A 14,296-nucleotide genomic window follows, 5' to 3' on the forward strand; every position below is an offset into this window, starting at 1 on the left:
AGACTACAGTGCCAAAAAAGGAGCATTTTGAATTCAGTTGATCTGGACACACCCAGAGTCCAGGAAAAAGGGGAAAACCACACCACATATGGGCGTGCATGCCCACATAAACATCCCTGTTGCCATTGTACACACCCCTACCTCAGAAACACACGCCCTCCCACACGGATCCTTCCTTTTTCCCCTCTCCCCTCCCTCTGATAGCCAGCAGGCCATGTTCCCAACACCCAGCCGCACAATTCCTCACAAAGGTGCACGGAGTTACACAAATGTCACCAAAGAACCTGGGCCATAAGGCCAAAGGAAAATGCAGCATCTCCAGGCCATTCCAATGCACTGCAGTTTAATTCCCATCATCAAAACTAGTCTTCAGATCAAAGATACCTCAAGTGGGGCACTCCAGATCAAGGGGTGACAAGAATGACTTTCCCAGTCTTTGCAAAGGGCATGACTCTGTGGCATCTAGGGGTTTGCTTCCAATGCCTTGCCAATGTTATAATGTATTCCCATTGATCATACACACCAGGCAACCCTGAATGTCTGTCAGGCCCTGACAAACACCTCACATATACCTACAGGTCTTTTATTCCTCTTGCAATAAATCAGGTAATTCTTTTTGAAGTGCCCACAGGAGCACTGGCAACAGGAAAGGCAATGTTAACTGTCAGCTGAGGATAAATAGCTTTTCTTTGTTAGTTGCTTGGAAAGCGCTGTAATAAGGTCACATGCCACATGCACTTTTGTCAAGTAAATAAACTTACCTTCATATACTTTGACATTTCCAAAACCTCAGCATAATTTACAATGGAGAATGCAATGTCGTGCATTGCCATAATACAGTGACAGGTAGGGATGTTGCACCTGCAAGCAAGAGCTTGAGCCACAAAGCGGGACGAACAAAAGCCCCAGAGGGAGAAGAGCAGAAACAGAAGACATTGTTCTTCTGTAATGGAGAAAACGTGCTCCTGAACATAGCTTTTTGGTGAAAAAGACTGGGGCTTTAAATTATCACAACCATGCTGGGCAAGATTGTTATGTATGTTCCTAAATACAAAGCTAAGCTATACACCTGAACAGTTTGCTGTTCAATACACTGAGATTCCACCAGCTCCTGACAAGTGTTCTCTCAGCTCTTGCTGTTCAGTCTCTTTCACAGCATTAACTAACCACTTGCTTGCTGATGCTTGCTTTTCCACTTGTTTTGTCAGTTATTTATCTCCAGAATATTTCCTCGACCTTAGTTCCTGCAGATCATCCACTTTTTCAAAAAATATTGCCATGGTCTGGGCTTTTAATTTTATTTTTCTCAAAAATTGAGTTTACCATTTTTGTCATGGCACTTTTCCACTGTTTCTCAGGCCACCTTCCTAGCCAACACTTTCATACTACCACCATAATCAGTATTTTCTCCCTCCCTTTGAAAAATGACTGGCCTGAATTCCATCTCTCCTGCATTAAAGTAGAAACCCTACCTTCTTTATCTGTAGTCAGGCCCTTATCAGATGGATGCAGAATTCTAATTTGGCTTCCCCATTAAGGCAGAAATTTCCAGGCTACTTGTCAGATCATGCCTGCAGTTTTGAAGGTGCTATTTGGATATTGCTTCACTCATGGAAGCAACTACCCTGTGTGTCTCTGGATCCTGAGGGTCCAGCAAAGCCTCTGTTAGGACCTACCACAACACAGACAGATTATGCACATGTTGGGTCCCCCAGATGTTCAGGCAAGTTTGGAAATATGGATTAATCTACCTTAATCAACATGACAACTCCTTTGAAACAGCAAGCACTCTGTGCAGGGAAGCAGAGATTCAAATGACACTGACAGCATGCAACAGAGGACACATAATTTTTCTGTCAGGTAATACATCTCCTAAAATGTGTGGGATTTATGTTCTGCCCAATATACAAACACTGTGGGATTTTATACAGTATGTAGGTGCCTTGTTTTTTTCCAATATTGACCAAGGAGCAGAAAGACAGAAGTATGGCCAGTCTCAAGATTCCTCTTTCCAACAAGTTGCCTGAGGCTCCCCTGACTGAGGAAAAGCAAATCTCCACAAACATGCCTGACGAATTAGTTTTGACTGCTGCCAATTAAGGAGCTGTAAGTCAAATAGCCCAACTGCTTCCAAGCAGCCACGTAACACTTCCAATCTCAGAGCATATATGATATCAAAAAGGGCTCAACTCCCAGATCTATGCAAACTTCAGCTTTTTGCAAAGAACAACCCATCCCTGCTAGCCTGCTTCATCATGTCCACAGATGATTCAAGCAGTGCATCTGATTGTAATGAATACCCTCCAAGGACTTCTGCATGTCTTAAATGCCTAGCACAAAATACTGGATTTCCATTTCACCCACAAACTGTCCTTCCCCATGGTCACTGACCTTCCTTTACTAGGGAAAGTGCTATTTAGACAGAAAAAGTTCTTAGGGCCTTCAAATATTCTCTGCCATATATCACAGCAGGTAAAGGAACAGCTCATATTGTTAAACAGCTATCAGGAATTTCCTCCCTAAAACAATGGTCAGCTACCCAGTCAGCTTACATGTGCAGCTGTTAGAAAAGCTGTCGTATTGCAGAATTTGGCACCTTAACCTGTTTCAAGAGTGACTGTGCTCCCTTGCATGAAAACAGTGAAGCAGCACAAAACAATCTGATTCTCTGAGCAAGGGGTTACCTGGCAGAATCCTCTCACAACCCACAGCTACAGGGAAGTGCCCTTCCAGCCCTCCGAGGCATGAACACCTCTCAGTTTGCTACTACCTTGTGCTACACACTGTCAGACATGTTCACAGCCCTCCCTACCACTCCTACTGCTCTTCTGTTGCCTTCAGGCAGCTCCAGCAGCACTCAAATATGTGGAAAATATGTGGAAAAGCTTTCGATAAAATTATTTTTTAGGTGGATTATCCCTAATCCACATCAAGGTAGCCAACAGGGAGGATAGTACTAGAAGGGCCGGGAAACATGGCTGACTAGAAATGCTATTTCAGTGGATGTCATCACAAGGCTAGGAGATAAGCTCAAAGCTGAAAATAACTGCCCTGTTGGCCAGCCACTCGGGGTGCACGGGGAGAGGCAGTGCAAGGCCTTGGGGAGCTCCAGGCCATGCAGTGCTGGGGCTCACACTGGGGAAGTTGGCCTAATTAGGGAACAGAAGTTCAGCTGCATTTTTGAGATTCCTCCTGGAGAATCTGGCCAACTTCCAGCTGAGCGGTCCCCAGGAACAGGCTGGGAGTCCAGCACTTCTACAAGTAACAAGACCACTGGGAAAAAAGAAGCAATCCCTGTAAAATGGAAGCAGGTAAAAAAGCCAGTGCTTCCTTGGATGTTGGTTTCCTTCAGTGGAGGGTGTTTATTAGCACAATGCAAGAATCCAAACAGACGACAGAAACTCTGGAACATGGAGGGACAAATTGAGCTCAGCTAAGGACAAGCACGCAGATGGGAGGGCATTCACAGTGTGCAACAGCTACAGGAAATTCTGCCTGAGAACCCTCCCAGGTTCTCAGAGATGCCAGTCACTTCAAGAGCTATCTACTGCCAGTCCACCCCATTCCCAATTGCATGCCTAAGTAAGCAAAATCCTGGCAACGTGATGTGTATAAAATGCATCTAGCCCCTGGTGAGGGCTCTTCCACAAGCTGCACATCACATGGGAGAAGAGGATGCTAGAGAAAAACAATGCAGTCAGACTGTAAAGTCTTTGGGATAGGAACTTTTTGTCCCTGTCACACACCAACATTCTCTAGATCTTACTGCAATGCAAGTCATAGATACAATAAGGGCAATAAAGGACTGCATTACAATTATACATTACCTTTTAGGTCATGAACTCCCTGAACTAGAGTGGCTGGACAGTGCCTAAACCACTGTGATTATTTTTACACAAATAGGGTCTCCCCGTAAGCCAGTGCTGGGCTCCTCAGCTTCAGGGGATGTGGGGAAGAGCAGCTGGGGGGTGGCTGCTGTGCAAATCCAGACCAGACCAGACAATGGAATCAGAGTTTGGAGCTCCGTGCCAACCACTGCGTGAAGGTAAGAACTGGGTCAGGAAAATACCGCTGATTAAAGGCCCTGATCATATAAAGCCCCAGGCCATGTCTACACCACAGGTGCAGACACACCTGCGAGCAGGATCCATGTGAGTCAGCTTGAGTCTGGAAACAGTCTAGCTTTAGGTACTTCTGGTAACCAAGCTGGTACCTCACCAGGTAAAGTGCAGGTTGCTTCTCACTGGGAGATTTCTGTATCACTTGCATTGTATTTTAGGATGCAAATACATTCACTCAGACAACCCCACCAAACTAGGCCACTTTGCAATGTTAAGTCCACAATGGGCTTCACATTTGAGATACCTACACTTTTTTGATAGCTTTTTGTCCAACAAACACTCATTGAAAACAACTGTTGTTGACACGTCGTCTTAACCTAAAAAGCAACAGCATACTTTTCCACCCGAATTGTTTTAAAAGCACTGTGAACTAGAACTACAGAAGGACTCACTTGCCCTCTCTGGAAAGGTCAGATCAGGAAATCCTCTTTCCAGTAGTTGCCTCAAAGCATGTCATCACACAAACTTTGAGTGATACAGAACTACAGAGGTCAGCATCCACCTAGTTAAGAGTCAGAAATCAGGTGCTCTCCCCGCTTTAGTCCATGAAGGACCTGAGACTACCTATGGCATGTATAGCAAAGCAAAACTAGAGAGAAAGGTCCCAGATGGACTCATTAGGACTGGAACAGATGTCTTCCCACTCAAATGTTGTTGTCTTCAGTTAGAAAGTCCTTCCCTGCGGCCCGAAAATTCTTTCAGTTCCCTTTTGCAAAGCAGAGCAGCCTCAGGAAAAAGGACCAAGTGCCTTCTCAAACCCAAAACCACTCAGCTTTGTCATTACATATAATATGCTCTAGGGGAGTGGGAAACATTACTTGATATATCTTTCAGGAGGAGGAAGAGGACAATAAAATAATTATCTTCCACCTTGGAAAGGAGATGGTGGGTTTAATCTTTAAGTTAATGTATAAAGCATGTGGCTTCAACATCAAAATGAACACCTCCATCCCTGAAGGTGCCTGAAGGCAAGGAAAAGCCCTGCTCTGCCGCTGAAGGCTACAAAACACAAGATGGGGGGATCAGGATCACTTACTGCTAGTGCAAGAACATGCGCTCCCAGAGCCCTAAGAGTGGTGCCAGAACTTCACAGAAGGACAGGGTTTCAGACACACTGCAATCCCTGGCCTCTCTTTTACCACCTTAACAGATTCACAGGCCTATCCTGAGATTGTCCACATACTACACAGGCACCTAATAAAGGCTGTGGATTTTGCTATGAAGATAAGGCATCTAAATTCCCCTGTGGATCTGAGTTTAGGGAATCCCCACAGTTCTCCTGCATATAGCTCTAGCCCTCCTTTCAGAAAGGGACTAAAGTAAACTAGAGGAGGGACCTCCCCAGGGCCCCAAAGCAAATCTGTGGCGAAGCCAGGAAGAGAACCCAGCAAAATCTTGGCTCACAGCCATGTTCGTACTCCTCCTGCCTATTCTGCCTCTGCAAATTAACTGAAATATTAGGATACACCCTTTATTATACCATTGATCAGCCTTACAGCCTTTGGCTAAATGTCCCAGGCAGCCTTGGAAGGAGCAGCCAAATGAGTGATTCAACTGGCAAAAATTCAGATCCAGATGAGCAGTTTGCCAGGGGATGCAAAACAAGTCTCAGAGCAGGCAGATGGCTGGAGGGCAGGACTTCAGCAGGTACGTTCACATCGACAGCCCAGATGGGGCTGTTTGCTAGCATTCCGGCAGCCACACAGTATCTTCAGCGCAGTGAGACGAAAGGGACCAAATCCAGAACGATTCAGATTGTAACACTCAGCAGAGCCCGAAGGGAGTTCAGAGCAGGGTTACATGAGCCATCAGGGGGACGAAGGGGCCAACTTCGGACAAATTATTCAAGAAGCCAAGTATTTCAGCTTGGCCAGGCATGAGTAAGGGAGGGATATACTGCAACAAGTTTTGGATCACACTTTATAATACGAAGTTCCACTAAAAATTGGTTTGGAAAAGACGATACGATTAACAGAAGTTTGTAAGCCTATAGTATTATAAGTTACAAGCAGCTTACCAATCAGTTCAGATTTCTCAACACTCAGTTAACCATTTTGTTACCCTTCACAGGCATTTAGAAATGGGAAAATACTATACAGTGCGACTGTGATGCTTAAGAGCATAAGCCTGAATAAAGGGGGCAGGAATTATCCAAACAAGAGGGGTTTCAAAGCAGGGATCACTTGATGCTAAGGAAGATCTCCTTGCCAGGCACCATTGCATAACATCCCTGAAGCAACAACAGTTGCTCATGTGGAAGAGTCACATCAGTTTAGTTATTTTAATGAAATTTAGCAGCCAGGAGCAAGAAGGCGCCTGTGGCATGTGACCAGCCACCACTCAGTACAGCAGACCTTGGGAATCAATGATTTAGGGCACTGTATGGATGTGGAATTAGTTCCAGTGAAATGACTGTAAGGACTGGCTGGGGGAAGCAGGGTAGTTTAGATCAATTATCAGGAAAGATTCTATTGGGTAACCAGTCTCCGAAACTATACCCATCAGTGGGAGGTCTCTTTGCCTGATAAATGGAAAAGTGCTCTGGGCATAGTCCTGAATCATCCATCACTGACAAATAAACCCAGTGGATTTTTCCTTCAATATCATCTCTAGTACTATCAAGAGAAAATTGAGCTAATCTGAATAGTCTTGACTCCTCGTGATGAACATGCCCTTCTGAGGCCAGAATTAATGAGATGGGTGATACGGGTTTCTTTTCTGGGCTTTAAATTTCACAAACAAATCTCCTGTGTTGCCAGCACTGGGCTGGTGCTTCAGCAGAAGGAATTAAAGAGTACAGGAGAGGATGCTTTAATTGTCTAACATATACAGCGAGCGAACTGTAGCCAGGAAAAACTGGGCAATGCCAATTCCATGGTTAGGAAGAGTGCAGGACAATTAGCCCAAAGACTTTAACAGGAACAGGTACTACTTCTCAGGTTGTTCTGAAGAGCACTACCCTGGCTTTTAATGCCAAATGAATATTGAGATGTATTTTAGCTTTGATGCAGGATGAGAAAGGACATGTATATTCCTTTTCTCTTTATAACAGAAACCTGGTAAGGAGCACTAAGCCAGCCTATCAAGCACAGATATTAGCGTTCCAGTGCTGGTGCAATATAAAGGAAAGACTCACAGAAAATACGAAGGCACACATCCTTGTTACTACTGGTTGGCCTTCTCCTCTGGGACACCAGCAAGACTTCATAATCCCTGAAAACAAGTTTTCGTGTTATGGGAGCAAGCTAACCATACTGGACAGCAAATCTAGGCTCCGTCAGGTTCTGTTCTCCATTAGTTTATTGCTGCCCTGACTTAAATGAAAATAGAGTATCTTTCCCATGGCCACATATACATCTGTGACCTCAGAACAAGATGCAGCAGCTGATAAGAGTAGATGTTACAAAGATAATAAAAAAACCTGTCAGCAATAGCAACAGAGGATGGTGGAAAGGCACTGCATCTTAGGCAAACTTTGTCTTATTTTCCAATACAGTCCCCTCTTAAGGTAGCCTGCAGACACATGAGTAGGTTAGTCCTACTAGTCCCCTTCAGAGGAGCCAGTATCCACCTAGAAAGCCTCTAGTCTTACATGGTAAACCTTGTCCTCAGGGTGTTCATCCTAAATTACAGGGGTGTCGAAGTCATTTTCACCAGGGGCCACATCAGCCTCACGGTTGCCTTCAGAGGGCCGAATGTAATCTTAGGACTGTATAAATGTAGGAGTCCTAAAATTACATTCGGCCCTCTGAAGGCAACCGTGAGGCTGATGTGGCTCCCGGTGCAAATGAGTTTGACACCCCTGCCCTAGAAGAATCAGGAGGGGAAAAGTGAGGAAGAAGTTAAAAGAAAGAACTATGGAAGCCTGTTCAAAATAGTCTGGAGATTGACATGAATGGCTGTCCTGTAGCACATGCCTTGAAACGTTATTCACTTGAACAAAATACAAAGTTGATCCCATCATTGTAAGATTTTATATCCACAGTCATTTATGCATATACCAATTGTGATACTATAAAGCAGGTCTGTTTGACTGCAATGGCAGGAAAGTTTGCCAGCAATCAGACCTTGAAAAGCATACTAAAAAAAACCCCAAATTATTCAGGTGTGTAGGATGCTATAAAGATTTGTATGGATAGGCTCTGCAACCATGCCAGAGACCAGAAATTATGTTGGACCAGCCATACGGGGGGTTGTATACTGTAGCAGGCTGCAGCCCGTTTTTCAAGAGCTAGTGTTTCTCAGGGCAACCTCGGATCCTCCACTGGGAGCAGCAGCTGTAGCAGTTTGCATCAGACAGGCATAGCTGACAACAGTGTTAGCTTTCATAGGTGAACTTTAGCTAACCCTGTAGGTAAAAGAGAGTAGCTTGGTTGTGGGGTAGATGAGTAACTCAAGGAAAGCAGCCTGTTAATCACGGTGAAAGTTGCAAACTGGTTGAGAACCTTTCTGATGAGCAGCCTGCCAGCATCAGCAGTGGCGACAAACCAGTTCTTAGGCATCAAATGCAAAAAGGTGGCAGTTAAGAACCCAGTCACCTCTTTGCTATCCTAGAAATGACAGTGTTCAGAATCACTCAGGGAGACAATGTAGAGTATCCCATGACCACCCTACACCAGGATGGCTGGAAACACTCCTCTAACCCACCTGACTTCTGAACTGCATCATCTCTCCTGTAGCGTAGGGAAGCCACATGATTCATGAGGTGTATCTCTGATTAAAGTGGTTTGGTATCTAAGTCCACTTAGGGTCTGTGCTGTCATTTGGTCTTATGATCTTACCATGACAGGAGCAGAGGGAAGCTACATGCAAGTTAGGGCACCTGGGGTACAGAAGTGTCCACATCAGTGAGCAGCATAAATGAAATCACATTTGCCCAACTGTTAAAATCCGTTGGAAGTGTGTCTTTGTCAGCCAGGGACCCACTTGTTCCCAAATCCTACAGGAAAAAGGCTTCTGTAGGGCCCAACATGACCTAAGCCCAAGTGGTACCGGACTCGCAGTAGCATGGAAAGAAATCCAGCTGGACAACATATGCTGGAAAAGCATTTAAATAATCACTTATTTGAGCAATCTTCCATGTGGATTTCACCCTCAGCAACTGATTTGCAGTTGTTTATTCACTTGGGTTAGATAACTGAGGCCTATTTAAACGATGTCTGGATGTCAGCCTAAAGAATCACTGCCAGGAGTGTTTGTAAGCTGGGTGGTGGAAGTCCAAATAGCTGCTTTACAAAATTCCCCTGTGGGAACATCCTTCCAATATGCAGTGGAGGTGACCCAAACTTTTATCTGTCTATATGAATCTATCCTGAATAAGGTTTTTTTTTTACAGCACAGAAATGCTCCCTTTTTAACTATCGCTCAAGTACCACAACTACATAGGCAAGCTTGCAAATATCAGGTAAAACAAGAGAAGAAGTGAAAGCACAGAGCTTTTCCCAAGGCTTTGGTGAAATGTGGGAAAGAGAACCAGCATAGAACTGTCATGAGTTTTGGGCAAACCCTCATACAAAGCCAAAGTGCTCCTGCCCTGCTTGTGTAGAGATATTCTCAACATAGCCTGGAAAACCTTAATCCTTCAGGCTGACATGTTACCTATTAAAGAAGTCTCCACTCAAAGGATCTACAAAGTGCTGACACAGAGACACCAACAACTTTATATTGAGATTGTAAGAGGTAGGAACCAGGGAAGTCTTGAACAAAGTCCCAAGAAAATCCTGCCACTGTAGGATAGAGAAAACAGACTGTGGAAGCAAGATAAGTCTACAATATTTTTGCATACTTATTTCCTATGGAACAACAAATAGTTCACTCTTGCTAAGAGAAGACACAGAGAAGGAAAAATTTGCTGATATGTCTTAAAAAAAAGGCTTTTCCACTCAGCTTTCCAAGTCAATCTCCTCAAGAGTTCCAATCCTGGCCAAACAGCTTCTTTTGGTAGATGTCATCAAGACAGCATTCAGGCTGTTGGATGCAGTGATGTTAGTACCAGGAAAAAGGTTTGAGTTTCATTCTATAAAAGTGTCCAGAAGTCCTGCAAGGATCAGGCAGCAAAGATCTTCAACAAATCTCATTATATGATCTGCCCCTCCCATTATACAAATAATATGACCAGCTTCAGTTTGTCCAATTTTGTCAGAAACTTGATCGCATCAAGATGAGTAAAAAGTAACACATCAAGCCAGGGGATGGGAAAGGCCTCCCAATGGAAAAATGGATACATTACCCCTCTGAGAATGAATGTTTGAAATGTGGAGTTCTGGCATGCAGCAAGCAGATTTATCTCTAGGAATTCCCATTTACAGCATATCCCCCTGGGTGCCCAAGAAGTGCCTGCCGATTTGCCAAGGAGCTCTAAAGGCCAAGAACACTCACAGCCATTGCTGCAGGAGGATGCTGACTGCACCAATTACAGCAAATAATCATGTTCCTTCTTGCCTCATGAAATAATACATAGCTGCAGCGTTGTTTGTCAGTACTTGTACTTCTGAAAAGGCAGGAATGCTCTGTATGTCAGATAGCAGCCTGAGCTTTGTGACCTTTGGTGAGTCCCTTGAGGAGAGAGAGCTCTAAATCTGAAGGCAATGCAGGTATGTCCACACAGGAATGGGAAGTGCAAATAGAGATTTGGGCAGAGGAATTATAGATACAAATTATTGTGGGAAATATATACACACAACAGGCACTGAAAAGATACTAACGTATACTGTCTTCTTACAGCTTAGGGGAAGTATATATGGCTAAAAGGCACAAGAGATTGCAGTTGTGCTATAGGGAAGGAGGTTTTAACAACACATTTGTGAGCGAAGACACATAGTTGAGGAGATGTACCCTTGTGTGGACTCTCTTTCAGAAGACAGAGTCCAGGCCAATGAGAGATCAGCAGTAATCTGCTAAGATCTATGCTCCAAGTTGGATGATTTGCACATTGTCTTCAAAGCAAAGATCTTTTTAATTATGTTAAATGAGTTGTTCACTGCTGGAAGTGAAGTTCCTTGTAATAAGACCAAATGTTGTAACATAGCTAGACAAGTACTTTTTGCTTCCTTCAAGCAAGCTGCTCTGACTGGAAAACACTTCCTGGATGGTTCTCAGTGTCACTAATAAGAACCAAACAAAAGCACAAATGGTATGTTTATAGAAATTTGAGCTGGGTGGAAAACTGGTGGCTTGACATGTAATTAAAAAAAAAAAGGCAAGATGAATCTTAAACCAGTTTTAAAACTCTAAGAACTACTGGGGGCTGAATCACCATACTGACGGTGAAACTGCACATGGAAGTGCGAATATAGTGAATGTTTAAGATGAATCTATTTGTCTTCAAAATCAGTGAAAAGAATAAAACCTCATATGCTGAAATTATTATAATTACATGGGGCCTCCTCCACTACTGCCAGTTCCAGAAAAAAAGTACTATTTTTTTATTTTGCATTTCTTTGGGGATGGTTCCTTGAAAAGGTTTCAAGATGACCAGATGGCTGAATGAGACATCCATTGTAACAGCTGACCCCACACCTTGGAGGCAACCCAAGGCCAAGATTCCAGAAAAGTGAAAAGTGATTGCCAATCTAAGGTGAAGGAGAAAACTGTATTAGTTCTCACTTTGGTACCAAATATGATAGTGTATAAGAAGCCTCCAATTCTGGAGCAAAAGAAAAGGCTGGGGATTATTTATAGTGGATTTTGTTATTTCTCCAGTAGTTCCAAGGTTTTCAGTTAACAGTAACATTTAGCAACAAAGAACTGCCTGAAGAGAGACTATTGACACAACGGGTTCTTCGTGGTGGTTAAGATCCAGTAAAAACATATTTGAACCTTGTAAGGCGTGGAAGGCCTCACCCTTCTGCTGGGGAAAAGCTCACTGCTTTCAAACAGAAGATTGTAGCTATTTCTTAGTCTCTCCAGGGGTGCCCAAGGACTGGAGCCTTTATGATCTCTTCCCAGCTATTATAAGGGCTACGATGCAAGACACACCAAGTACAACTGCCGTCATTTACAGTCAGTCATCATCACACCCTGGTCTCTTTCTAACCAGGGAATCAATCCATGAGCTAGAACAGCCAGTTCCAGTACAAGAACAATCTGACAGTAGGCCACCCTAATCTGGAGGCTAACCAAGGATTACACCCACTTGAACTACCAGCTGGTTTCCCTAAGACCTCCTTTAGTTATGTGCCCATGGTTATTTCGATTTCTTAAATTACACTGTCTGCAAACTATGTCACAGATGCCCTCCTCAACTTCTATAGCATACCTGGCAGTGGAGAATGCATAGGTGGGAGATTATTCTTTTTTATGCCTACTAAGAGAAAAGAGGAGTAAAAGAAGCCTATTCTATGAGGTGTTATTGTAAGCTAAGCCATTAGGGTGTCTTTTCAACAGCACTGCAGAGAGTCCAAGGAAATATCCCCCACAAAACCATTCCAGTACACATGGCTGAGACACAACTACTCGGTGTAACAGAGTTTTGTCATGGCACAGAGGATCAGGGAGCAGCCGCTCCCAAGACAAAAGGTCCCAGGGCTCTGAGCACAGTAGCATGAAGCACAGTTGGTGCCAGCATGGCCCGGTTTGCAATGTAAAGAAGCCAAGAATATAGTGTGCTGGAGCCCACAACTGGCATTGCAAAAAGCTAAGTATCATCTCATTTAAATAAATATCAGTAAGGTGGAAGTGTGAAGACCCCCTCTCCCTCTGAAGGTGTCAGGGAGCAAAATCCATATGTCATTTCCTGGCAGGTGCTCCTTCCAGCAGGAGATGCCTGTGGAAAAGCCATGCTAACATCAGAGAGCAAACTTCTAGGTAGAATTTGAGCATCTGCAGCACTAAGGAAGGAAGTGAATCAAAAGGGTCCAGGGTATTAGAGGATGTTGCCTCACTCTCCTGGGAAAGAGGGGTTCCAGCCCATCTCTACTTTTTGAAGATGAGATGTAGTGACAGAATATTCTCTGACCAGAAGTTTTCTTCAAAGCTAAGTGGGAACTGAGTTTGCATATTATTACCCACAAGACAAAGTCTCAGATGTTGCAAAGCATGATGGCTGTAGCCTGTGCATGGAGGAAAGGAAGAAGAGCGTCACTACACAGACTTAATACTAACCATCTCAGATACTGTACTCTGGCTCTAGCAAAAGCAAAGTGCAAAAGTAAGGCATCTGCTCACCTGTATTCTGTCTTGCTACCATAGAATGTGGCAAATCTAGTCACAAAATTATATGCCCACTCATATTCCCATGGAAGGTATCCATGTACAAGAGGGAGAGGCCCAAGTCCTGTTTGATGCTATTTTCCACACCTCAAATGTGAGAAATGGTGCCCCAGATATGACCCTATGTGAAAACTACACATCATGCAGAGGGCAGCGCCAGAAAAGGGACAAGGCATTCACATGGGTCCCAACGCTAAGGACAAACTTCAAAGGACTGAGCACACTGTGCAAGAAGGAATCTCAGAAGAAATGAATTCTCCACCAGAGACACCAGCAGGATTACAGACAGGTTCTCCTGACAGGACACCCACCTCTCCAGCAACAGGTGAGGGATTCTTCCTGCTGAGGTTTTCATCTGGAAAGATGTCCTGGTGGGCTCGGCTGCCCATCTTTAGTACCTGTAGCAGAGGGGGAAACGCGAAGGAGCGGAGGGCACACGGTTACTGACAAATCTGCACTGGAGCAGGGGAAAACCTGCAAGCGGCAGCTCTGCCGTCACGCTGCCCTGCAATGAGACGCGTTCCCCTGAACGGTGCGAACGCATCACCAGCCGCAGGTGTTAACCCCGCGGCCGCCGCGTGGGTCACACTCCCCGGCCGCCCCCGCGGGCTGCGCAGCCCTTCCCGCCGCACGGAGCCCCGCAGCAGCCGAACCCCCCGCGGGGCCCAGGGGAAAGCGCGGGCAGGCCTCCCGGGGGCGGACTGCACCGTGTACCCGCTCCGCCGCCGTGCGGTGCGGGCTGCGCCCCCCAGCCCAGCCCTGAGGCTGCCCCGGCCGCGCCAGCCCGCTCGTGTGCGAACGGACGGCGGTTCCGGACCCCGGAGCCGCAGCTGGGAGGGACGGGGCTGCTCGGCCCCGCGGCCGCTAACGGCCAGCTCGGAACGGCCTGACCGCGGCCCGGGCCCGCTCACCCCGGCGACTCCCCCCCGCCGCGGCGCCTCCGCTCGCTCCTCCTCAGCCTCCAT

At 45.3% G+C, this 14,296-nt stretch overlaps 1 protein-coding gene across 1 annotated transcript in view; it reads right to left on the bottom strand.

Moving 5' to 3' along the window:
- Positions 1-14,296, bottom strand: part of IFT43 (intraflagellar transport 43) — a gene marked incomplete at both ends in the record, with an annotated part of 44,853 nt that extends 30,557 nt beyond the window's left edge. The window contains 3 exons of the mRNA XM_080344910.1: positions 7,714-7,743; positions 13,643-13,729; positions 14,243-14,296. Coding sequence (XP_080201036.1) covers positions 7,714-7,743; positions 13,643-13,729; positions 14,243-14,296 — 171 coding nt within the window. The remainder of the gene's footprint in view (positions 1-7,713; positions 7,744-13,642; positions 13,730-14,242) is intronic.

Source organism: Nesoenas mayeri (genome assembly GCF_963082525.1).
Source record: "Nesoenas mayeri genome assembly, chromosome: 5".
Taxonomy (NCBI): Eukaryota; Metazoa; Chordata; class Aves; order Columbiformes; family Columbidae; genus Nesoenas; species Nesoenas mayeri.